General features: G+C 44.6%; 12 protein-coding genes across 12 annotated transcripts; 3 read left to right on the top strand and 9 right to left on the bottom strand.

The window, feature by feature from the left end:
- Positions 1–312: 312 nt before the first annotated feature.
- On the bottom strand, positions 313–2,166 carry C7M61_000573 (uncharacterized protein; the record flags this gene model as incomplete). The annotated part of the gene is made up of 1 exon (XM_024856009.1): positions 313–2,166. One exon carries the CDS (start codon positions 2,164–2,166, stop codon positions 313–315), a length of 1,854 nt encoding a protein of 617 aa, XP_024715608.1.
- Positions 2,167–2,296: 130 nt separating this feature from the next.
- Positions 2,297–3,724, bottom strand: ARP4 (Arp4p; the record flags this gene model as incomplete). Its single annotated transcript, XM_024856008.1, has 1 exon — positions 2,297–3,724. The coding sequence occupies one exon, from the start codon at positions 3,722–3,724 to the stop codon at positions 2,297–2,299; it is 1,428 nt and encodes a 475-aa protein (XP_024715607.1).
- Positions 3,725–3,865: 141 nt separating this feature from the next.
- C7M61_000571 (uncharacterized protein) lies at positions 3,866–5,596 on the bottom strand (the record flags this gene model as incomplete). The annotated part of the gene is made up of 1 exon (XM_024856007.1): positions 3,866–5,596. One exon carries the CDS (start codon positions 5,594–5,596, stop codon positions 3,866–3,868), a length of 1,731 nt encoding a protein of 576 aa, XP_024715606.1.
- Positions 5,597–5,753: 157 nt separating this feature from the next.
- On the bottom strand, positions 5,754–7,430 carry C7M61_000570 (uncharacterized protein; the record flags this gene model as incomplete). The annotated part of the gene is made up of 1 exon (XM_024856006.1): positions 5,754–7,430. One exon carries the CDS (start codon positions 7,428–7,430, stop codon positions 5,754–5,756), a length of 1,677 nt encoding a protein of 558 aa, XP_024715605.1.
- Positions 7,431–7,951: 521 nt separating this feature from the next.
- C7M61_000569 (cupin domain-containing protein) lies at positions 7,952–8,422 on the top strand (the record flags this gene model as incomplete). Its single annotated transcript, XM_024856005.1, has 1 exon — positions 7,952–8,422. One exon carries the CDS (start codon positions 7,952–7,954, stop codon positions 8,420–8,422), a length of 471 nt encoding a protein of 156 aa, XP_024715604.1.
- Positions 8,423–8,768: 346 nt separating this feature from the next.
- On the bottom strand, positions 8,769–9,629 carry PRA1 (Pra1p; the record flags this gene model as incomplete). The annotated part of the gene is made up of 1 exon (XM_024856004.1): positions 8,769–9,629. The coding sequence occupies one exon, from the start codon at positions 9,627–9,629 to the stop codon at positions 8,769–8,771; it is 861 nt and encodes a 286-aa protein (XP_024715603.1).
- Positions 9,630–10,342: 713 nt separating this feature from the next.
- KIN3 (serine/threonine protein kinase) lies at positions 10,343–12,001 on the top strand (the record flags this gene model as incomplete). The annotated part of the gene is made up of 1 exon (XM_024856003.1): positions 10,343–12,001. One exon carries the CDS (start codon positions 10,343–10,345, stop codon positions 11,999–12,001), a length of 1,659 nt encoding a protein of 552 aa, XP_024715602.1.
- Positions 12,002–12,055: 54 nt separating this feature from the next.
- On the bottom strand, positions 12,056–12,979 carry ADE1 (phosphoribosylaminoimidazolesuccinocarboxamide synthase; the record flags this gene model as incomplete). The annotated part of the gene is made up of 1 exon (XM_024856002.1): positions 12,056–12,979. One exon carries the CDS (start codon positions 12,977–12,979, stop codon positions 12,056–12,058), a length of 924 nt encoding a protein of 307 aa, XP_024715601.1.
- Positions 12,980–13,722: 743 nt separating this feature from the next.
- On the top strand, positions 13,723–14,322 carry MET14 (adenylyl-sulfate kinase; the record flags this gene model as incomplete). Its single annotated transcript, XM_024856001.1, has 1 exon — positions 13,723–14,322. The coding sequence occupies one exon, from the start codon at positions 13,723–13,725 to the stop codon at positions 14,320–14,322; it is 600 nt and encodes a 199-aa protein (XP_024715600.1).
- A 35-nt stretch (positions 14,323–14,357) lies between these two features.
- VPS2 (ESCRT-III subunit protein) lies at positions 14,358–15,056 on the bottom strand (the record flags this gene model as incomplete). Its single annotated transcript, XM_024856000.1, has 1 exon — positions 14,358–15,056. One exon carries the CDS (start codon positions 15,054–15,056, stop codon positions 14,358–14,360), a length of 699 nt encoding a protein of 232 aa, XP_024715599.1.
- A 169-nt stretch (positions 15,057–15,225) lies between these two features.
- Positions 15,226–17,136, bottom strand: FET33 (putative oxidoreductase; the record flags this gene model as incomplete). The annotated part of the gene is made up of 1 exon (XM_024855999.1): positions 15,226–17,136. The coding sequence occupies one exon, from the start codon at positions 17,134–17,136 to the stop codon at positions 15,226–15,228; it is 1,911 nt and encodes a 636-aa protein (XP_024715598.1).
- Positions 17,137–17,327: 191 nt separating this feature from the next.
- Positions 17,328–24,907, bottom strand: C7M61_000562 (uncharacterized protein; the record flags this gene model as incomplete). The annotated part of the gene is made up of 2 exons (XM_024855998.1): positions 17,328–23,753; positions 24,062–24,907. The coding sequence occupies 2 exons, from the start codon at positions 24,905–24,907 to the stop codon at positions 17,328–17,330; spliced, it is 7,272 nt and encodes a 2,423-aa protein (XP_024715597.1).
- Positions 24,908–24,980: the final 73 nt, after the last annotated feature.

The raw sequence follows: 24,980 nt of genomic DNA, 5'->3' as shown, positions 1-24,980 counted from the left end.
GCCTCACCTGCATGGCCTTTTTGGGTGCTGGAGCTCGAGGATAAGGCTGGTTGCGCACAAGTTAATTTAATTTAGTTGAAAAAGGTCTAGAGCAATCTTACTATATTATATTTTGCAAGAGAGGGGATGACGTAGGTTTCTAGTTTAGGCCCATTGCCTTAAATTTCATCATAATATGTGGGCTTAAAAAGGGACTGGCCGTTTGCTATTTTGGGCGGGCCCGGTCGTATGAGGCTCGCTGCACTGAAACATTTTGAGCCCATCCGCACCGATTACATCAGATGTGCCCCAAAGAAATTTCCACAGGGGCTATCAGGCGTATACGCTAAAGTCTGCGGTCCAGGTTTTTACGAAACCATCGCTTCCCGTAGAGACGAAAACACCCTTAGATTGGTCGTAGTCTATCCACTTGACACCAGTGACTCCATTTTGGTGGGCCAAGGGGAATTTCAACACCTTCATTGGGCGTGCGACAGAGTACACGAAAAGACTGCTGTCCAAGCCTCCACTGAGCAAGAATTTGGAGTCAGCAGTCCATTCAGCATCTTCCACTCGGCTGTTGTGGAATGCCCATCTAGTAGTGACCACGGAACCATCACTGGTGTTGTACAAGGTGTACTTACCGGCTGTGTCAGCGACAGCAGCATATTGGCCGTCTGGGGAGACCTTTATCAAGGATGGCGCAGATCTCAATGGCTGATATGAGCGAACAGTCTTTAAGTTTGCACCCAATTCGAGTTCCTCGACCTTAGACCCGGTCAGATTGGCAACAAGCACCTTCGTTTCTGAGATTGGACCCACGTAAGAAGCTTTGAAGTTGATGGAGTTTGATGAAATCTTCTCAAGGGAAGCGGCATCGTATGAAGCAATAGCGCTCTCGTGGGCAACAAACAACCTACCGTATGCGAACGCAAGGTGTTTGGGCTGGGATTCCAATTGAGTAGTTTTGACGACAGCCCCGTCAGGTGTCCAGAGTTTAAGCTTGTCATCCCATCCGGCCGTGACAATACCGCCGTCGGTCTTCACAATGCTGTCAACGTAGTTTGTGTGTTGATCTTCTCTGTTGCCGAGAATCTCAGGGGTTGAACCCAACTTGGGGTCATCTCTATTCCATCTAACGATCAAACCATCAGCATCACCGGTGTAGACGTTCTTGTCATCAGAAGAAACGGATGTGATGGACTTCTGATGGCCGTACCATTTCTTCGTTGGAGCATTGTCGGAATGCTTGAAGAAATTGAGATTTCCATTGAGAGAGAGGGAAATCACGTAGTCTTTGGTGACAACGACACCCACTTGCTGGTTCGAAACGGTGGAATCGGCATCGACTGTGTAGGTATGTTTCGACTCAAGAGACTCAGGGTTCCATGCTTTAAGCGTGTTGTCAGCGGAAGCAGTGACGAAAGCAGACGAGTCAGCAAACCATGACACACCAAAGATTCCACCGTTATGGGCATCTTCAAGAGTATTAGAAACCTCGCCTGTCTTGCCATCATACACGACTATAGTTCTATCGGAGCCAACACTCACGAGCCATTTACCATCTGGGCTGAATTTGACATCTCTAATGACATTCTTGTGACGGCCACGAACACTCTTGTCAAACTTGAATGGCGGACCGTTGTAGAACACCAACGCTTTGTCGGCACTCACAGTTGCAGCTCTATAAGGTCTCTGGGGCTTGATATCAACCGCATTGATAACAGTGGAGTGTCCCTGGATCTCACCAACAGAGTTACCCGAATCCCACGTGAAACAATGACCAAATTGATCCTTACCTTCACCAACAGCAATCACTCTTTGGTTGTCACCGTCCCAGGCAATGGATCTGATGGGACCACTGAGAATCTGATACTCAGCCTTGACAACTGGCTGTTCAAGCAGACCTTCTTCCTTGCCATAAACAGAGGAGTCCCAAATCTTGACATTTCCGGACTCATCACCAGAGGCAATGTAGTTTCCAGAAGGACTGAATGTGGCCACTGTAGTTGGAAAAGTGTGCTTGGTGAACTGAACAGGTAATCTGTCGCTATCTAATGAGCGCACAACGATAGACCTGCCAGAAGCATAGGCAATTCTATTGTTCTGAGAATCGTAAGAAATGAAAGTACTCGACGCACGAGCAGTGTTTGGCTGCGGTGGGTACAACGAGGTTTGAGTAATCATTGGTGGTATAGATCTAGTTGATGAATGTCCGACCTTGGAGCCTCACTAAGTCTGGCCTGCACAATCGGCCATGGAGCGGTCTCTACTTTGCACCGAGTAGATCATTTACCTTAAATATAATACACATTTTTTATCTAAACCTTTGGGTGAGGATCCTGTCGACACCAGCTTCTTCATATTCGGCCTTGCTAACCCACATTTGATGGAATGTACCGAGCGATGCAAGAACACTTCCACCGATCCACGCCTGATTCGTTCTTTCGTTAGCATTACCGATAGCGTGTAGACGGATCTTGAGGCCTGGATTCGAGTTGGACAACTCATTGTAGAGTCTCTCGGTCAACCTTGGAATCAAGGATGTACCACCAGTGACAATGATGTTATGAGCTATCGAGGTCCTCAAGTCGATATCAATGGAGGAAATAGCATGTGTGATGAGATGACTCAAACCTCTGGCAGTCTTTTCTGTGGTGCCATTTTCAGGCGCTGGGGTGGGCGTAGAAGGACCAGAACCTGTCTTTCTGGCCCTCTTCAATGGACGGTAGTCATCGTAAGGACTACTTATATCTAGCTCACCATTATTGGCGGGGTACTTCTCATCCATCGACTTGTCTTCAAAGGGGTAGCTGGCAGGATCAAACAAGGTGTCTGCAAGACGGAAACGGTCAATACCGGCTTCCACTGACTGGCCAGAGGGAAGCTCAAAAAGCCTCTTCTCAGACTCGTCATCATACTGCTCCTTGATGGCTTCAGCATTTTGCGGGTTGCTTGTGTTCATCTTCTTCTCGGGGACCTCAAGCATAAGCTCCTTGAACTCTGAATATATCTTCTGTTCCTGGAAGTCATCATACGACTGAGTGATCTTTTCATCGAATGACTTAGCAACGAAGTCCGCTTTTGTAGGGTAGACCGTGGGCGTCTTCTCCTTGATCTTGTACTTCAACTCCAAGTTCACGTCCGGGAATTTCGTGGTAAGGAAGTTCTTGACATGATCATTCAAAAACTGACCACTATAGTTGGTTTTCATTGAGTTTCGAAGGAGACAGATTCCATCAACAACAGGTGTTACACTAGCACTGTCATGGCCCACATCCACAACCAAGCAGCTCGATCTTCCTTGTTGAAATGAGATACACGTAGGAGTACGAGCCAAGTACAAAGCAGGGAAGTTGAACTGCTCATAAAACGTCTCAACGAGCTTTTGTCTGTATTCCTTGTCGGTCCAAACAGGCTCAGTGATCAAGATCGGTTGTTCTTGGTAGTCCACCTTCAACAAGTTGTCAAAGTAGTGACGGTATTGTTCGATGGCACCATCCCAATCTTGGATAAGAGAGTCTCTCATTATAGGCACAATCTCCTGGTTGCTCCGGAGGAATTCCATTCCGTGTCCAAAGATCTTTTTGTTGGCGTCAGTCTTTGCATAACTGGAGGGAACAATCACCTTGGGATAGTCATCTCCAGCATAGCCAATCCTGGTTGTATGGCTTCCAGCATCTAAAACGATGGCGTTTATTTCGTCACCGCCATAAACGGCTCCATTATTACCGGAGGAAGACATTCAGTGTGGACGTTACGCTACTGCAAGCTATTTTTTTCTACCTATGTACATTGGGTGCACACCATAACTAGTTCTCAACGTCTGCGAGCGTTACCTACAATGTGAAAAACTCCTTTCAATACTTTGCGTTCGTAGTTTTAATTACATAATCTTGGATTCGACGTCTATCAAGCCGACCAAAAATTCAGCTTCCAATCTCACTCTAGCTTCCTTGACCCAGTCGTCAGCCAACTGTCTACTCCAACCCTTCAAGTTAGCGACTTCCTCCACTGCAACATCCAACTGGCCTCTAACCAAGCTCAGATTCACTCTTGCAATGACAGATTCAATGTCCTTGCCATCAGGCTTGTTTCCCTTCACGGGCAACAAGAACTTCGAGAAGATGACGGAGGCAACGTGTCCCAACAAACCAGCGTTAGGAGGCAATAAAGATGCCGATCTCAACTCTGGGGTAAGCTGTTCCCAAGCGGTCAACAATTGTGGAATAGACAAGATGGACTGGTTGGACTCGTTTTCGAGCAAAGGCTTCAACTCGTTCAAGGCTAGACTGAAGACTTCGTCGTTGCTCTTAGTAGTAGCATCACCAATTCTAGCGATGTATGGAGTCAAAAACTTAGCGGGAGTGTTGGCTTCGGTAGCGAAGATCAAAGACTTCAACTTGGTGATCGACAGCTGGATGACACCTCTGTTGTTGGCAGCAACAGCCTGCTCCTCTAAAGCTTGAGCATACTTTTCAAGGTCCTCCACTCTGTTGTTCAATGCATTTAAGTTCTTCAATCTGCCCTCTCTTTCATCGTCAATCTTTTGTTTAATCATGCTTTCAAACTTCTTTGTTTGTTCAACTCTAACCATCGTAGTGGCATTCACAGCAGCCTGAGTGATAGCCTTCTTGGCAGCCTCAACCTCCTCGGTCACTCTAGCTTGATACTTCTTCTCCAAGTTGGACTTTTCGTGGTTGAACTGGTCCAACAAGTTTTGTGTCAACTCCAATTCTTTTTGAGTGTATGCGGAAAGGAGCTCAGTCTGCGTGGTCTTCAACTTCTTCTGAAGTTCCTCCTCCAAAGAATTGCTCAACTTAACGAGCTTCGAAGTCAAGGCGTGGACATTCTCGTTAATGTTTTTGATGAGGCCATCCTTTTTAGAGCCAATGTTAGAAGCATCCACCAATGCAATCAAGTCATTGAAGGATGCAATGGTACCCTTGACAGTCTCATCAGCATAGTCAGAGAGGCCGTCCTTCAATCTGATCATGGGCAACTTCTCAATCACATTACCCACGGATTCAACTTCAACAGGCTTTTGCAATTGCTCCTCGGGAGTGGTGTACTTGGAGCTTTGACCAAATTTACTCTTGGTCTCCTTGATCAAGGTTTCACCACCCTTTTCGATTTTGTGGGCCAACTCGTCAATCTGGTCCTTGGATGGAAGCTTGATGTTTTGTGGAAGACGACCCAACGACTTCTGCAATTGCTGAACAGAGCCAGTCTCAATTAAATCAATCAATTCCTCAGAGTAAGGCAAGTTGTTGTCCAAAACAAAGTCCATAACCTTGTCGTTCTTAGTTGCAACGTACAAAGTAGCACCGTAAACCACGGAGGTAAAGAAGAGAGTCTTGAACAAGAAACCCGTAAAAGAGAACTTCTTCTTCTTGGGAGTTGGCTCCTCAGGAATCTCGTTGATTCTCTTGACTTCATCTTTCACCTCAGGCAGCACAGGTTCCGTGGTGGCATTTGCTTTCACTGGTTGCGAAGTTACCGGGGAACCTGGGCTAGTGTTGACTTGTTGAAACGAACGCATTGAGGTGGTCAACGAACGGCGGGCCGCACATTGCGTGGATTGAGCCACGGCTCTGCGAGCGACAGCACTGAACATGTCCTAAATTTAAATATTCTTTGACTGTTAGCGTTGTTTGAGATCACTGCTGGAGGTTTTTTTCTCGACCAACCATAGTGCGACACTTGCGGTGGACGGGTCTGTCCACCTACTTAAGCACATTTGTTACCGCGAATTGGCTGCAAAAAGTTCATTATTACTTATATAACACCTTTGGATCGTATTGAGCGTCCTGATAAATCTCACCGCCAAACTTGACCAATCCGGTTTCGGCTTCATACTGGCTCCAGTAGTCGAGCAATTCGTCAAGAATCTTGGGCTCCTTCTCAGCAAGGTCAATACGTTCACCTGGATCGGCTTTCAAGTCAAATAACTGCCACTTCTCTGGACCCATGGGCTTAGGAATGTACAAAGCTTTCCATTTCCCTTTTCTAATAGCTTGCTGTGCAAATAATTCCCAACCAGTCACGGAATTCTCGTCGTGGGCGAAATCAGCCTCTCCTGTAATGTACTTCTTCCAAGACAAGCCTTTAGGTTTGACCACAGCTCTTCCTCGGAACTCTGTACCGGGGTGTTGCACTTCCGCTAAATCCAAAATTGTTGGGAGAATGTCCATGACAGTCGCAAAACCGTGCTTCACGTTGCCTCTATTCTTTTCAGGAACAGCATTGGGGTGATGGATGATCAACGGGCAGCGAATACCACCTTCACTAGCCCACATCTTATACATATAAGCTGGTGCTGTGGCTGCCTGTGCCCATTGATCAGAATACCAAACGAAAGAGTTCTTTTTACCAATGTTGTCGTAGCTGTTGTCGTAATCCTTCTCAATGGCATTGGTGAAGTTAGCGTTTCTGAGTGGAAGGGCCTCCATCATCATGCCCTCGGCACCATTGTCAGACATGAAAAGAATGAAAGTGTTGTCAATCTCACCAGTCTTTTCCAATCGGTCGATGACACGGCCAAGATTTTGGTCCACAATGTCAACCATAGCGGCATATGTCTCCATAATGCGGCTCTCGACCTTCTTCTCGTGATCAGTCAAATCTTTCCATGCCTTGTCTCTGTGAGTGACAACTTCGTGGGGAATCACTCCATCGGGAATAATGCCCAATTCTAAAGCCTTGTCTAGACGCTTTCTTCTCAAAACCTCGGGACCACCGTCATATTTACCCTTGTATTTTGCAACCACCTCCTCTGGGGCTTGGAAAGGCCAATGAGGGGCAGTATAGGTCAAGAACCCGAAGAATGGACGCTGATCTCTTTCCTTGTCGTCACCCAAAAACTCCAAAAATTTGTCTGTAAAGTAGTCACTACTGTAGTAGGAGTCGGGGAGGCCGTAAGGATCAAGGCTCACACCGTTCTCCTGGAAGAGCGGAGCCATGAAATTAGCTGGTCCACCACTTTCCTTATCAATGGGAAAGTACTTGTAGTGATTGCCGGCGCCCGGTAACAAAGTGAACGATTTCTGGAAGCCTCTCTTGGAGGGCCAATAGTCCTCAGTGAGACCCAAATGCCATTTACCACTCTGGAAAGTGTAGTAGCCAGAATCTTCCAAAATTTCAGATAAAGCGGCGACTCTATAATTCAAGTATCCCTCGTAGCCTGGCTTGCCTGCAAAAAGGTGAGGATGGTTCCTGGCAAATTCGGCCATTTGACCTAACCCGGCAATATGGTTGTCAGTGCCCGAGAGAAGCATTGATCTTGTTGGTGAACATGCTGAAGCTGTATGGAAATCAGTAAATCTAAGGCCATTGAAAGCCAACTTGTGAAGGTTTGGAGTTTCGATCTCTCCTCCAAAAGGGCTCAAGTCGGTAAAGCCCAAGTCGTCGGCTACAACAACAATGAAGTTTGGCTTTTGCTTGACAGTCATCTTTTCGGCCTACTTTTCAAAAAGCCGAACAGGGGCTAAATTGAAGTATATATACATCTATAACCTTTCATCACGTGAAAAGATGGTGAATTGTATTGTGTGGCTGGCGAAAGGTGTAATAAAAACCGTCTTACATATATTGCATCAAATCACTGGCATGTTTCGCATACCTGGCTATAGCCAACGATAACGTATCAGTTCCTGAGCCACAGTTTTTTTATTTCCTAAAATGCCTAATCAGTGAAGCGGAAAGCTGCTTAAAACTTTAGCATCTCGTCAATTCGGCATTTTGCATCAACCGGCTACGTGCGTCGTATTATGGTATCATTTGAGTTTGTTCTTTGTTTCTGAATTACGCATTGTGCCTTGGCGATGGCATTATACCCGAGGACACTTTTGTTTTCTCTCAGCTGACCTGGTGGTGAAAATGGAGATCCTGCCTCCATTGCCTTCCTTTGTCGCTAACACCGTGTGGTACAACTCCGGCCTGCGCAAATTTCAATATCATCGCACTTACAACCATGGGAGATAGGTGGATCAAGGCTTTGAACCTCCAGCCCCATCCCGAGGGCGGGTACTACAGCGAAACTGGGAGGTCTAAGCTAACAATGAAATCCGAAACCGGCCTTGACGTTCCATTGTACACCAATATACACTTCTTGTTGGAGGACAAGAACCCTTCAAGGTTTCATCGGCTCCACTCGGAGGAAGTATGGTATTTCCACGATGGTGAGCCATTGACTGTGCATTGTATCTATCCCAACGGAGAGTACAAGAAAGTGAAGCTTGGAAAGAACCCCGATTTGGGAGAAGTGGTCCAGTTTGAGGTGCCTAGAGGAGTGATTTTCGGTTCATCGGTAGAGATTGGTTGGGCGTTGGTCAGCTGCATGGTGTCTCCGGGCTTCGACTTTAAGGAGTTTCATCTTTTTGAACAAGCTGACCTTTTAGGTCAGTATCCTCAACACGCGGCGATTGTCAAGCAATTGACGTGAACGTAGGTTCGTTTGATGGTTGGCTCGATTGTTGCTTTTCTTCGCTGAAAGAAACGATTGTTTAGAATATTTTATAGAGTGATATACTTTCTTTTGATTCCCGACTGCTTGGATATGAGAATACTTTATCACGATATGTGTATCATTTCGTATGTTGAGTAATAGTTGCGCATAACCAGGTTATGCACTATGTACTATCATCATTTGCAGAACGCTAGATTCGAGGCACCACACAACTTAGCCGCTAATGGCGCTACACAAATTATTTTTAAGTTCGCATAATGTATTCGAATTGAAGGGAATCAAAATGGGTTAACGCAAGAAAGGGAAAATAATCTAATCGAGTCTACTCGCAGTGAACCTCGCCGTCAGCATGAGTGTGGCATGCATCAGCGTTGGTGGTAGTAGCAGAGCCTGTCTTCGAAGTCAGGGTTGACAGGGAGGACAGGGAAGGTGGCAACAGTTCGTCCTCCAAAGGCTCAGTGCAACCCTCACCTGGAACCGCAATGTCGTAAGCATAGACGTCCAAAGCAAATAATCTCAAAGTGGCCGAGTTACGAACGGCTTCCGACTCGTTGGTTTTAGCCAAGTCCAAGCATTCATCGTAAGTGTCAGCATAGTGTCCAATGACGCCCTGGCCCAACTTGTCAGTGTGCCACAATCTGTGAAGAATGTCAGCAGCAAAGATCTCGGAGTTCTTGGAGTAGGCAACCGAGAAGTTCTGGGAGCACAATTGAGACAACCACAATCTGCTACTGTAAGAGAGAGGACAGATGTTGGTCTCATCACTATAGTTGGCTCCTCTCCAGTAACCGGCCCAGCCGTCCTGGTAGCATTTTTCATCAGGGTCGTCGCAACGGAAAAGGATTCCGGTGGTGTTAGCCGAGACGATAGCCTCGTAGTTGCCCACAACCTCTCCAATTGGAGCGTTTCCGAAATACTTTGTGTAAAACTCAGAAGAGTTACCGTTACGAAGAGTGTGAAGTTTGGCATGGTTGGCCAAGAGCTTCGTCTCTTCAAAGGCCTGTCTCAATTGGTTCTGCTCCACAGGAGAACAGGAGTCGTCAATCTCAAAAGAAGTGTCCCATGTCTCAGTCCAAGTGACCCTGCTCACGACAGCAGTAGCGTTGGTGCGCTCTTCCCAGAAGAATGAGGCAGGAGCAGCAGAGACAGCAGCGGCGACGGCAAGCAAAGAGGTGAATTTCATTTTTGGTTTGGAGGAATTACAGCGTATCCCAAGGTCTACTTATACTCAGAGTCAAGGCAGTCGAACTCGTCAATGCAATGGGAATACGGGGCCAATTACAGCATAGTGATGCCAGGCTTAGCCCACCACTGAGGTTATACAATCTTGGCAAAACTTGAAAAGTTGACAGAATTCGGCTTTGCTAGTAATGCATTCGATGAGAATGCTGTAAGGTCGGGGCCGCGAGGGTGTGAAAATCTCTGGGGCGTCAGATACGATAAATTACATGCATTGTCATCGCCAGGCACATACATATCAGGCCTTGGCAAACCGCCTGACATTTTCAAAGTTTTTTTTCCAGCTGACTCCGAAAGCTTTATTTTATGCTTTTGAATTGGTTCTGAATCGAAGCTCCGATTAGACAGCCTGGAGCCGAAAAGGGGGAAAAAAAGCTGCCTTCATCTCCATGAGACTCCGAAACACCTACTAGCAAGCTATGAAAAGTACCTTGTTCTGCGTGGAAGGAAGTTTGCGGAAAGTTCCCGAAATGCTTTTTTTGTGTTCGAATCGGTCTCGAGATCTCATGGGAACTTCTTGTCGGTTTTCGCAGCCTGGGGCTAGCCTCACGGGCGCTGCACATGGTGTATGCACCTTTCCATTTTGGGACGTATGCAAACAATAACTTACAAGTTCAACAGACCAACCTCAATTGCATTGCAACTCTAGGGTCTGTCATGGCCACTCTTGCACAGAAATATGTCCCGCTAGAGGTTATCGGCAAAGGCTCTTTCGGCACCGTTCGTAAAGTTCGCCTGAAGGACACCGGCGAGATTTTGGTACGGAAGGAGATCGAGTACACCTCCATGAGCACTCAGGAAAGAAACAATATTATCTCAGAGCTACGCATTCTTCGAGAGCTTAATCACCCCAATGTTGTAAAGTACTATCACCATGATCATTTGCCTGAAGAGAAAGTCATTCACATCTATCAAGAGTACTGCGATGGAGGTGACTTGGGCAAAGTGATCTCCACGTTCAAAAAGAATGGTGACACTGTTCCCGAGGGATTTGTCTGGGAGGTCATGACCCTGACGCTCCTAGCACTACATAGGTGTCATTATGGTATAGACGTCAAAAAGGTTGATCTTTTCCGTGGTCTGGACCAAACCTCTGAACCGCATGTGGATTCTGAAACCGTCATCATCCATCGTGATATAAAGCCCGACAACATTCTCATGCTTGATTCTGGTAAAACCATCAAGCTTGGCGACTTTGGCCTTGCAAAAATGCTCACATCCCAAAATGATTTCGCCAAAACCTACGTGGGCACGCCTTACTATATGTCACCAGAGGTTTTGATGGACAACCCATACTCACCTGTCTGCGACATCTGGTCTTTAGGGTGTGTCCTCTACGAGCTTTGTAACTTGCATCCCCCATTCAGGGCGTCAACGCACTTGCAATTGCAGGCGAAAATAAAGAAGGGTGTCATTCCAGAATTGTCTCCTATATACTCCCAGCAGCTTCGCAAAATCATTACTGATTGTATCACCGTCGACCCAGAAATGCGTCCCACATGCTATGACCTATTGGAAACTTTGTCGGTGAAGATGTTTCGCAAAGAGATGGAGCTTAAGACAGCCAGTGCCACGCTCAATGAATTCCAAAAACAACTACTTATTAAGCATGAGGAGCTCAAGAAAACAGAGGCATCTCTAAAAGGCATCGAAGAAAAAGTTAACAAAGATAAAGAAGAACTTGAAGCAAAATTCAGAAGTTTCGAAAGATTAGCTCAAGTACGCAAGAATGAGCTTCAGGACGACTATTCAAAGTTGCAAAAGAAATGCGACCTACAGAAAAGACAATTTGAGGAGGAGCTTACGCTTGAATTTGAATCTCGCAAAAAAGCCATGGATTTGGAGGCAAAAGAGATGAGACTCAATTACCAGCGTGAATTCAAACATGTTGTGGAACACGAAGTACAGCAGAGACTTTCGGAGATCTTACAACGCAGAAAAAGTCTGGACCCTGAACAACAATTGACCAGAAAAAAGAGTGATTCATCGGCTTCATCATTTGAACGGAAGGCTAAACCTAGGGGGCCTCGTGAACTTCTAGAAGAATTTCCACAAGGTCAGTACCATTTTCAACACGCACAGCATCAATACTACCATGGTACACCACCTCCAAGCTCTCCAAAGCGTTCTCCATTGAAAGCGAAGAACGTTGAATGGGATGCGGAGATGCATGCAAAATTATCTCCAGTCAGAGCCCAGCCAGCGCCTCTGAATTATAAAAAGCGTGTCACCGACGAATTTGAACGGTTGACCCTACAAAAGCGGCATGTTCCTGAGTTTGAGGAACAATATCTAAGGAAAAACTACCGGCATTAGGCATATACTTGCATTCCCTTTCAAAAATAATCTATAATTTCACATGAATGACATTTAATCTTTCCAGGTGTTGCCAGTCAAAACTTCGTAAGCCTCAACATACTTCTCTTTTGTTTTGGTGACAATTTCGTCGTCCATCTTGACACCTTCCTTGCCATTCAAATTGTTGGATGTCAACCAATCTCTCAAGAACTGTTTGTCGTAAGATTCCTGAGACTTACCGAGCTCGTACTTTTCGGCGTTCCAGAATCTTGAAGAGTCAGGGGTGAGGACCTCGTCAACAAGCACAACATTGCCGCTCTCATCCAATCCAAATTCAAATTTGGTGTCAGCAATGATAATTCCCTTGGTTTTGGCGTAATCCTTAGCCTTGGTGTAAAGGTCAAGGGCAATGCTAGCAATTCTGTCACACAATTCTTTGCCAACAATCTTCTCTGCTTGTTCTGGAGTGATGTTCTCATCATGCTCACCCTGCTCAGCCTTAGTGGAAGGTGTGAAGAGTGGAGTTGGAAGCTCCTGAGACTCCTGCAAGTCTTCCTCAATGGCAATACCGTGGATTGTCTTTGACTTCTTGTACTCCTTCCAAGCGGAGCCCGTCACATAGCCTCTGACAATAACTTCCAATGGAATCAATTCCATCTTCTTGACAAGCAATGATCTACCTTGCAACTGATCCTTGTACTTTGGCTCGGACAACTGAGGAGGTAAATGCTTGAAGATTTCTTCTTCATCAGAATGTGGTTCCAAAACCAAGTGGTTGTGGACCTGGTTGAACAAGAAGAAAAACCAAAACTCCGACAACTTGGTCAAAATCTTTCCTTTGTTGGTGATACCATTCTCCATAATGACATCGTACGCTGAAATTCTGTCAGTAGCGACGAAAAGAAGAGTGGTGGCATTGACTTCATAGATGTCTCTCACCTTACCTCTGTTGACGAGGGGCAAGATTCCGTCTAATTCTGTTGTATGGAGCGACATTGGGGAGTAAGGGTAAGTGTAGAGCTGTAATGGCCAGTGACTCCGATAGATGCACTCCCGTACACCAGATGAGATTAACGATTGTGGTCTTGACTCCCGCGCTATGTGGACAACGTTGCAGCCTTCGAGAGCATGGATTGCATGAAGAAGGTTAGATCATGTCGTTGTCTGTCCTTTCATTAAGACTAATTTTTACACCTAGCAAAATTCGTAAGGTTTTCGAAAGGTCAACTCGAAACTGTTCGTAGTTGTTTCAAAGATTGCGTCTCTTTTGAATTTATACTAACACATCGAAGAAGCATAATCTATCTCCAGGGTAATTTCTGATATTCTGCCGATTTTTTGTGTTCACATAATTTGTGGAGTCCCTCAGATATTGTATCATTTGGTAGATTTCGCAGCCAAGACATTCAATCCCCACGAAAAGTGTCTATTCCTGCGTCAGCCACATCCACAATTTATTTATCAGTTCCAAAGAAAATGAAGTTCAATTCGAGGACTCATTCATAATTAAAAGGAGCACCAAATAGTGATTCCATGATCAGAGACGTCGAAACTACTCCTAACAGTTAATGCGGCTTATGCGTCCTGAAGCAAAATGTGTAAGAGGATCGATTATGCAAGTTCAGTCACGTGCAATTGTTGCATTTTTTTTCAGTCCATATGCTTGCAAATAAATCGACCAAATCTTTAATTTCAATTCTTAGGTTTTCTCAACTTTCTTTTCCATATACTCGCTCAAAATGGCAACAAACATCACTTGGCACGAAAACTTGACTCACAGCGAACGTGCTGAATTTAGAAAGCAGAAGGGCGTTACCGTCTGGTTGACAGGTCTCTCAGCCAGTGGTAAGTCTACCATTGCCTGCGCCTTGGAGCAGACTCTCTTGCAGCGTGGGTTGAACTCTTACAGATTGGACGGTGACAATATCAGATTTGGTTTGAATAAAGATTTGGGATTCTCCGAAGCTGACAGAAACGAAAACATCAGAAGAATCAGCGAGGTTGCGAAATTGTTCACCGATTCTTGTTGTGTTACCTTGACTTCGTTCATCAGTCCTTACAAGAATGACAGACAAATTGCCAGGGAGTTGCACGAGCAATCGCAATTGCCATTTGTGGAGGTCTACGTTGATGTGCCAGTCGAGGTTGCTGAGAAGAGAGACCCCAAGGGCTTGTATAAGAAGGCCAGAGAGGGCGTCATTAAGGAATTCACTGGTATCTCTGCACCATATGAAGCCCCAGAGAAGCCTGAAATCCATTTGAAGAACTACGATGGCCAGACTGTTGAGGAGTCTGCCAAGGCCATTGCTGATTTCTTGATAGAAAAGAAGTACATCTAATCGTACATAGTCAACTTATTTATTTGAACAACATCTTACTTCTTCAAACTGTCCAACCTTGCCTGCAAGTCGTCCTCCTCCAGACCACCAGCGCCGCCATGGCCACCTATTGCCTCTGCAACTCTGGCATCCTGTTTACTGGGGCTTTCCACATTTATGGTGTTGGGTGTGTCCTTCAAGCTGGTATTGATGTCCACTCCAATTTCGTCTAGAACCTTTGTTAAAATTTCATCCACTTGCTCATCCTCACCCAATTCCTCATCGTCAGCCATGGCGTCATCTATAGCATCATCCATGAACTCTTGTTTCTGATCCATGAGATCATTCTCTTTAGCAAACTCTTGCGCAATTCTAGAAAGTTGAGGCAAGTTCATCGACCTGTTCATTCCCAGCAAAAGTCGAGTGGCATCTCTCATGGAACTTCCCATCTGTTGGTTGCTCCTGACGGACTGGATTCTCAACAGGATAGCCTGCAACTGTGCCTTCATCAGATTGAATTTAACAATGTAGTTCTTGGTTCTGACAAGATCCTTAGCCTGGATTTTGGCACTAGCAATCTGACCTTGCTTGGCCAGCTTTTTGATTTCCAGCATCAATGTCTTCTCCTGAGATTGTAGCTTATTAACCTCTCTAGTCAACTCCCTTTGTGTCTTCTCAAGAGCTCTTTGGTTTTTTCGAAGACGCTCTTGTGGAGTAAGCTTCTTGCCAAAGGCCCACTCAAATAGTGCTGACATAATGAGTGAAAGGATTCGGAGTAATAGATTTTGTTGATAAGACTCGGTGCTGTCAAGCTTTAAACGCCAGGCGATCAATATGCAGTCCAAAGCTTGGTAAGGGTAGGAAACTACAATTCAATTCTTTCTACAACTGAAAAAGGAAGGTACTCGTGACATGCGAAATTCATTACTGGTCAGATTCTAAGGGCTCGTTGAGCCTGGCTCTTTCTTCTGGGTCAGCCCTGTCTTGCTCACCAAGGAGTTGATACAACTTCTGTACCATATGTTCTGCGTCCTCGGTATTAACATCTTCCATGCCGTAGATGTAAATGGTGTAAATACCAAACACAGCAGCTAAGGCGCAAACCACAATGGCGACATAACCCTTTGCAGTGAATCCCGGAGGCAATGGCTTAAATTGAAGGTTCTCACCAGTGAGATCAAGCCACGAGGCCTCTGTTTCACCGAATCTTCCAGCAGCATTTCCTTTGACAGGAATTCCTAACTTCTCGCAAGCCTCACGGTGCGAGGGTGGGATTTCGCTTTGTTTCTGCTGAATCTTTTCGGGGTCTTCAACCAATACAATGGCCAATCCCTGTTCCAAATGCCAATCAACGTGACAATGGAAAAACCAGACACCAGGGTTGTCAGCCTTAAATCTAAGCTTGACAAATCCATTTGAGTTTACCATAACAGTATCTCTCTGCATTGGGTACTCTGGGTGCTTGTTGTAGTCATCATTCGATGGGTCATAGACTTCAGGGTTGTCAGCATCTTCCGTTCCTTCGGAACGGAAAATTGTTTGGAAGACATGTCCATGTAAGTGGAACGGATGTTTACCATCGTCCATATTGTTCAACACTATCTCAACAATCTCGCCTGGCTGCAAAACGTGAGTGTTTGTATTAGATCCGTAGATGGCAACATTGTTGGCAAACTCACCAGCGGAGAGGACGGAGAAGAGTGTTGGGACTTTTGGAGCTGTATAAGTAACTCCATTGAACAATGCGTAATTGACACCATCACCCAAATTATCCATAGTGAAATTGAGAACAATCTGGACATCGTGATCTGGATAAATCTTCTTTCTCAGCAAGGGAATCAAATCGAAATCATCAAATGGATTTAAAGAGGCTTCGAGCTTGTCAAATTTACCCTTGCCATTAGCCAATGGCTCAGGTTTCTTCACATCACCGTGGCCGTATTGCAAGTAGTTTGTGGAGATAACCTGGAGATCGTCAGGTACTAAATCAAGCATAGGCTCATCGAAGGCATTTACTATGCGGAAAGCCTTGTCTTTGATGTCTTTTTTCGTCTTCACGAGAACACCGTAACGCTGAGCAACAGTGATATAAAGCGACTCAGTCTCAACTGGCTCAACATATACACCGTCAACTTCGACAATCGTAAATGTGTGATCCTCGATGTAGAAGTACTGACTGACAAACATGCCCATGTTCACAATTCTTAAGAAATAGGTTTTGTCAGTCTCAACATTCCAGGTAACATTTCTTGTATCGTTGAACAAAGAGTTCTGGGGAATGGGCTCGGCACCGGTTGGGTTGTATCTCGACAAGAACTTCGACATGATGTCTTTGCTTTCGGCGTGATAATAGTCAGTGATACTAAGTGGTACTTCTTCATCAAAAGAAAAAGGATAGTCTTCAACTTTCTCCTCTTCAATGATGAACATACCACGAAGACCATCGCTGTACTGAGAACCGGAGTGGGAATGGTACCAGTAAGTTCCTACCTGATCACCCACGTTGAAGTCGTATGTGAATGAGTGTCCTGGAGGAATAGGACACTGAGTGACCCATTCTGGGCCGTCCATGGCGTTATTGTCCGTCATGAACAAGCCATGAAAATGCAAGGAAGTATTGCGGTCGGTCATGGAATTTGTGAGGTGGATCTTGACTCTGTCATTCTTTGCCACTCGAATTATTGGTAAAGGCCACTGTCCGTTTATTCCGATGACCTCTCTTTCGTAGACACCATCAGGATTGTGCTTGATAAGGGCAACATCGAAGTTGTACTCATGTGTCTTTGCCAATGCCAGACCAGCCAATGTCAAGAGCCAGAAGAAACTCCAGAGCATTTTATATAGACCTTGATACATTTGTATATGGACTAAAAGTGGTAAAAACGAAGTGTTTTATATATAAGTAACTGGCACTATAACTAGTTTTTTCCGAGTCTAGGACTTGGCATTGTAGCCGTTCCATCAGCCACCTCCGTGCACCGGAGATCACGATACACCGATTCTTCACTCCGCTTCTCATTCCGCAGCTACCCGAAAGTCTTCAATTCAATGGCCGAGTCATTGGCCAAATCAGCCTGGCTAGATGTAGAGCTTCTTTTCACCAATCTTTCAGTTTTGGATTTTTGGTCTTCGTCGAGGTATTCGTTTACGACGGTCTTGAAGGCTTCGGAGTTCTTATTCAAAAGTAGCACCGTTTTACCGTGTAGGTAGTCCTCATCGATCGTGCCTGCGGCAGCGTGTTTTACGAGGAGTGGTATGAGTGCCGCATAAAGGGAGATACTTTTCCCCAAATCATTCCTGATCGCCTCAGATTGGGAAAACACAATGACAATTTCAAGTGCTATGCGGAGGTCGATTTTCATGTCCTCACCATCTCCCGCCAAATGTAACAAAAGCTTCTCTAGAATATTTTTAACAACGAGAGATCCAAGGGGGTTCTCTGATTGTCTCAAAAGAGACTTGATGGATTGAATCCCCGCTGAGGCATACTCTGAATCTTCCACCAATCCTAAAATTGCATTAGCTAGAATTCTTGACTCATTGTAATCAAGAGTAATCTCGCTATTTGTGAGCAAAAGAACCACAGTGATGACATGATTATTCTTATTGCTGGTAGAATTGAAAAATCCCTGTTTCCGAAGTATTCCGAAAAATGAATTGACTAGCGAGGCTTTTTCGCTTTCGATCTTGTTGATAGCAAGCTTCAAGTATGGGAGAATAACACCAATTAGGTTGTCATCGTCATGTTCGTAGAACTTTGCGAATAAGGAGAACAAACAGGAGCTGACGTTGAGTTGAGCATCTCCGTGGAAACCGTTTAGCATTGATATGACAGCAGAAAGCAGCTTCTTGAGAATCAACAAGTTTGAGGCGGAGTTGCAAGTCTTCAATGCCACTTGCTGTACAACGTCTTCAGGATCATAATCGTCCTTCAAAAAGGCAAATATACTGAAAAGCGGAAGCATAACGACTCGCAATAGCTCCAACAATTTGTCGGCTCTATCTTCGGTTGTAGCTTTTTCCAGGTAAACTCTGGATAAACTCAGTGCGATATCAATTACCTCTGCTCTGGCTTCTGTCTCCTCCTCGACGAGAACGAGACGGTCAAGCAAATCAACGACTTCACCAAACACCTCATCCGACAAAAGATTGTCAACGAGTTCAGGAATGGTAACAAGGCGCTTCACGGACAGAAGAACCCTTGTTGTATTGTGTGACTTAATCAACGACTCTGTGCATTGACAGAATAAGACAAAGAAGAAGTCTTTGGAGTCATCTTCAAGAAGCTTGGTAACCCTCTCTGGATCTTGTTCAAGCTCAATAGTCAAAACCTCCACAAAGTTTAGCCAACAATCCGTGTAGAGTTCAATCTCACGACTGGAAGGCTGTGTGTAGCGAAGTGTTGAAAGATCGTTCAATGCCAAGATCCATAGAGAGATCAACAACTCAGAATATTTGGCAACAATCGAGCTGAATTCCTCATTTGGATCGTCGGACGTGTTCTGCATGTCGATTCGGACTTCGGCCCAACAGTTCAAAATAGAAAGCTGAATTGCTTTTCTGCTAAATTCAGACATCGCTTCCAAGTAAGTGAACTTTAAGAACTTGTTGGAGGACACTTCCTCTAGAAGACAAATCAAAGTCTTGAGGATTCTTTGCTTCGAATAAAACTTGATCCTAGGCAAGTTAATGAACTTCGAAGAAACACTGATCGCGTTAACAATAAGTTTTGCGTTGCTTTGTGGTCCATAGCACGGAACAAGTGCACTTATAACCTGGGCTTGTTGTTGCTCCAATATGGAGATTCCAGGGTATACTGGGTCTTCGAGATGACCAAAAAGCGTGAGAGCCTTATCAAGCAAAACAACACCCTTCAAATTGATTGCTGGAATTGGGGAAGTAGTTCCAAGAAAAGACATCCGTACAATTTCCTGAATCTTGCTAGTGAGAGAAGACGTGAGCGTCGGGTTCTTTTCAGCTGCAGTCAATATCTGTATGATAATATCATACAAAAACAGACGGAACTCCCAGGTGATTGGTTCATTCTTGTCGTCTGTCTCTTGGCTCTCGTTGACAATATTCCGAACCTCGTCATCCTTCAAGTCAATATTGCCGCTATTCTTCTTCTTTTGCCTTTGCGTGAGTGGTAGCAATTTCACTTGGTAGTTAAGCTCAAGGAAGGGACCAGTAAGTTTTCTAGCCGACAGTTTGAAAAGAGCGTTCACCTGTGAGAACCACACCATTTCGGGCTTTGAATCAACCCAGTACTTAATCAAGGCTATCAACGATGGACATGGATTAAGTTCCATCGCTATCCAAGCCAAGTTTACATTCTCCTTATGCAATGTTGATACACCCACTTTCGTCATCTCAAGGAGACTGCCAAAAGCTAAATCGTAGAGCTCAATGGAGGTCGAGACGGGAAAAATGGACTCGTGACATGGGGACGTTGGTCCCAAAAGCCCGACTCCAACTTTGGCATTAGATTTAACGATCGCCACAGTCTCGAGATGAAACCAGTTAGTGAAACCTTCAATAAAGCACGGATCAAAGATGAGGATCTCTTGGAAGGTGAGAAGTAGACTTTTCACAACGTTGACATATTCATCAGAGTCGCCGCTTCCAATTCCATTAGCAAAAAGGATGAGTAAGTTTCGAATTTTTTGCCTGACTTCGGTATCACAATTCTTGAGCGCAGGACCAAGGGAAGTAACACTATAGGAAACGATCCTCGAATAAGTAGCAAACGAATTGTGACATGATCGAAGATTGACAAGGTATTCATTATCAAGGTTCATGCCGAAATCGTCATTCAAAATGTTTGAATAAACTTGCTCCATCAAAGACTTCACCAAGATCTCGTTACCCAAAGAGTTCTCCAACAAAGTGGCAGCTGCACTAGAAGCGTAATGCTCCATGATTGGATTTGGGTCCTTGATGAGCTGAAGTACAACATCGAGGGTATTAGAATAGCCAGCATGGCTGTACTTGTAGATTTGAGCGAGATACATGAGTACCCTTCCTCTCGCCGAAGGTGCAGATTGTGTCACAATCTCATTGACGTAGCGAGCCACAATACTTTCAACGTCAGCTTTTGAAAGCATTGCTGATGCCATTCCAACTGTTTGCGCATTCAAATTGTTGAGCTGTAGATTGTCCAGATCAATTTTCTCAACTGTGTCGATCAACGCAGTAAGTATTTGCGCATCCATTGAAGTTCCTGATTCACTGTAGTATTTGAGTAATCCATTAAGAGCGAAGGTATCATTCACTTGAATGGCTAACCGTCTCAAAGGGTCCATATTGGTTTGCGTCAAAGATGCTCTGAGCTGCTCGAGAAGCGAGAACTGGATCTTGAAAGTCAAGTTGGGAAAAACGTATTGGAAAAGTTCAATGGACTTATCCACGATTGTGGTGAGTATTTCTGTAGCATGGCTTGTTGAATTCAGCGTGTCTTTGAGAAGAAATGCGGCAGGATCATTATTAAATCCTCGGCAAGATATCTCATCTACCTTTACCTCAAACAGTGTAGGCCATCCCAAAAAATCTTTGTTCGCAGAGTTATTGTCCAGTGTATCAGTACTACCAAAAGCTGTGTTTGGTTGGGGTGTTGATCCCTTAATCGCAGATTTAAGCCCACTTGTGACTCCAAAGTTGTAGTTATAGTCCTCATCTAGCTCAAGGAGGAACGCGTTGTCATGAGGAGCCCTACCTTGTGAAGATTTGCTCTTGCTAGTCTTGTTTTTGTCCTTCTTGGCATCTGTCAAGGGTAAACGAGAGAAGCCTTTCGCGTCAGCAAAAACCCTCGTGAGGAACACGACAAGACTGGAGTTCACATCACGTTTAAGAGAAGGCGCAAGTTTTATAAAGCCCTGTAGAACAACCTTCTTGTTATAAAGTATCAAGCTTATCAAGCGATGTTGTGGTGGTAACAAATTGGACGTGTTGAAGTTTGAAAAAATGAGGTTGCTAACAAGGTTTGGATTGAAATCGCTCTCATTGAAAGGCTGTGCATTAAAAGCAGTCAAAGCACCAATTTCTTCAAATGTAGACTCCAAGTAGGTGAGATAGTTGTATGATTTAACAAGCAAAAATTGAAGCAGCCTTGAAAGCTCATTCGATGATTGAACAGATCCAATATAGTTGTGCAAGCATATAAGGCTTAGGGAGCGCAACATTAGATTATTCATAACCTCGTTGAGTTGAGAAGTGTCGGACAAATTCCCAATATCTGCGTTCACAAATTGTGAAGTCAAAAGATTTTTCCAAAACACCAAGAATTGCGACGAGTTCAACTTGACAAATTCGGATGTCTCATTAAAAGTCACTAAACTAGACATGATAATCCAACATGCAGCGTTGCTGAGAAATTTCTTGTTGGCGCTGCTGCTGTGTTTCAAATTTTGAGTACAGAAACTTAAAATCTTCGCAATAGTTGAGTTCTGTAAAAGGGTCGAGTCCGCCTGTTTGATCAAAGACAGCAACGCAAGAGCGTAGCTGAAAAGTCTTGTAGCTTGAAAACCAGAGACGTTGTTATCCGAAGAAGTGGTTTCTTTTTGAGTCTCCGAATTCAACTCCAGTGTAACCAAATGGAATAGTTGAAGAATCAAACTGTTACTGTGAGACATATTGACATCAGCGTATAGTAAAAGAGATGCGGTAGCACTGTTTCTGATTTGTTCAGAGTCATTGACGAGCAACGATAGAAGAAGGTTGCTGATGTAATCATTTCCCCTGGCAGGAAGTGCACTGTCACCGTCGAGAACAACAGACTGGCTCTCGTTTGCTGATTTAACATCGTTATCCTCTTTAGCACCATCAGGGTGCAGCACATCCAAGGAAGTAAAATTGATCGCGTATGGAATAAGAAGGTTGATTACCCGAAGTAGAAGGGATAACTGATATGGATTTTTGTACGGGGCGATGAGGTTGTTTTCGACCCCCTTAGCTTTCAACTTTTTGCTTGATTTAAAGTTGAAGAGCTTACTCTCGTTACGAGACTTCAACAGTCTTGGGTCGGGAGAAGCAGATCGGGATATTCCCCCTACCTCGGGAGAAGCAGAGAAGCGATTAACGATATATTGAGCCACGACCTCATGAACCGAGGCGCCGCTTTCCTTAATCAAAAACTCCACAATTATCATCCACTGAGATAAAACAAAATTCCACTCAGAAGTTGGAATATGACGGCTGTCATCCAATCCACCGAATTTTGCAAGAATCGTATCGAGAATCGTACAGATGGATGATGCAATATAGCTCCAATCTTGAAATTGCTGTAATTGCAAGTATAAAACCAATGATTCCGCTATTCCTGATCTTTGATTTTTTTGACTGAGGCTGGCGTTGATCAAACCTTCACTATCGTGGATGGAAATAACGTTGTGATCCTTTTTAGCGGGAGAGCCAAGCTCGACATCATTGTCAAGTCTATGAGTGGCTTGATTGCTCCAATTCTTGAAACTAGGAAGTGGGTATGATTCAACAAGGTACTCTATCGCGCTGAATCTTCCGGTATCAACAAAGTTGTGAAGTACATGGGCCAAGAGGATCACAGTCGCGTGTCTTATCAGCGGAAACTGAGAAGAAAAACCAAAATCAAAAACCTTTTTGTGAGTTGCTAAAAGAGTGGTCTGATATTGGTGCTGTTGGGCCATGATGGCTTCAGGTTTCATCTTAGAGCCCGACGTCGACGAAGCTGAAAATTCAAGGAGATGTTCGTAATGAGAGGACGACTGTAAAATGAGAAGACTCTTGAATCCCAAAAGGTAATATTCCACTTGTTTGACAGAGCCAGTATTCGATTCCACCTCATTTTCCCTGCTCCACAATGTGCTCAGCATGATACCCTTCAGGAACAACTTGATCAATTTGGCTTGAAACTTATCATCGATGTCAGCTTTCAGAGCATTTTTCAAGATTGTGTCAAGAAGATATATTATGTTAGCATCAGAAGACGAATTCTTCTTGATCAACTTATAGGTCACAGTAGCTCCAAAATTGAGAAGCGATGTCAAATGATGCGGATAGGTCTCAAAAAGATCAATGAGCAAGACCGAAGCAACTCGACCAGCCGCCGTAAGGTAGCCGGTATCTGTTAGTGTGAGGAAAGGAAGGAGGTCGTTGGCTGTGTCATATATCTTGTTAGTGAGCTTCGCAAGCACAATGATGAGATTCTTTGAGATGAGTTTGAACACATTCAAAGATCCCCTCTGCCTGAGATTATGATCTTCTTCCGAGGCTTTGGACTTGCTCTTAGATTCGACTTCAGTTTGTTTCAGCCCGCAGTAGCTATGGACTAATCGCGTCAAGTTGGTCCATACTTCTTGGTAGTTGATTTCCTTTTCTGCAGCTGCATAATTGTTGAGCTCGAGATACAATTCACTAGCATACTCAAATGCCTCCTCCTTGTCGAAGCTTGCAATGAGTTTTTCGAATTCAACAGGCATTGGCTAGGTTTATAATTGAACAACGATACGCTACTCCAGCCTAAATGGTCAACAAAGTCGCAGGAACCGCAAATGCAGGAAAATTGTATAGCACCAGCGGTTGACTGTCTTTCATTAACTATATACAATCATTATCATCATCATCATGCAAAAAATTTCATCACAGTCTTAATTCTGTTTTTCTTATGACGTGGCTTCTGCAGGTTATCTCTGGAAGGGGGATTATGTAATGAAGTCTTTAAGGGCGGCATCGCCGGACTTCTCAGTTCCTCCCGTAATTTCGAAAGGTTCGCTAACGAAGGAGAGTGTACAAGCTGTCCATGAGTCTCCTTGTCGGAAGGCGGCGTCTGAACTTCGTGATCTGAAACCTGAATTGTTGAGTTTGACTTCAAGCCGAGATAATGGCTCATTTGACCAACTTTTTGTACTATCTCCTCGGACCTGAGATACTGCTCATGGATTTTTCCTCGAGAGCCTGACCTTGGTATATTGCTGTTGGGATGAATGGCTTCTGGAGGTGCGGATGCAAGGAACTCATTCAAATCGAGAATCGTTCCATCAGCTGTAGTGTCCGCCACGGACATAATACTTCTTGCGACACTTTGGCGCTTGGATTTGGGCTTTACTTGCTGCAGATGACGAGCTTTGGGTAGAGGTCGAAGGGTCTCGGATTCAAGATTGGAGATGCGGAGCTTGTGCTGGGCATTGATTTGTTTCTCCGTCTCCAAATCGCTCTCGACTAATGCTAGCTTCTCCAACAAATCGTTATTTAGCAGCTTTGCAAAATGGAGGTTGTTCTCAAGTATCCTGTCGTTCATACCCATATCATCGTTCAGAATCTCGACCTCGACAAGCTTCTGCTTGAGGGCAAGAATCTCTTTCTCCAACTTAACTTTATCTTCAGCCAGTACTTCTTGGATCCTGAAGATTTCTGCATTAGCGTCACTTAATTGTAATGTGAGTTGTTGTAGCTTCTCATCCTTCGCGTTGATCTGCGTAACTAGTAGCTTGTTTTTGTTTTCGAGCTCACTAAGTTCATCCTCGAGAGCCTCCTCCAACTCCTTACTGGATTTTTGAAACTCTAAGAGTTCTTGCTCTAGTTCGAGCATCCTCTCTTGCATGTCATTTTCATCGCTGTAAACGGGGTGAAGTGGCATAAGTGATGTGCTCTAAAAAAGCCTGTGGGTGTTATATTATTTGTTTTGAATTCACGTGATGTCAAAGTGTCTC

Source organism: Candidozyma pseudohaemuli (assembly GCF_003013735.1).
Source record: "Candidozyma pseudohaemuli strain B12108 chromosome Unknown scaffold00001, whole genome shotgun sequence".
In the NCBI taxonomy this organism is placed as follows: Eukaryota; Fungi; Ascomycota; class Pichiomycetes; order Serinales; family Metschnikowiaceae; genus Candidozyma; species Candidozyma pseudohaemuli.
This window is presented reverse-complemented; position numbering and strand designations above follow the sequence as displayed.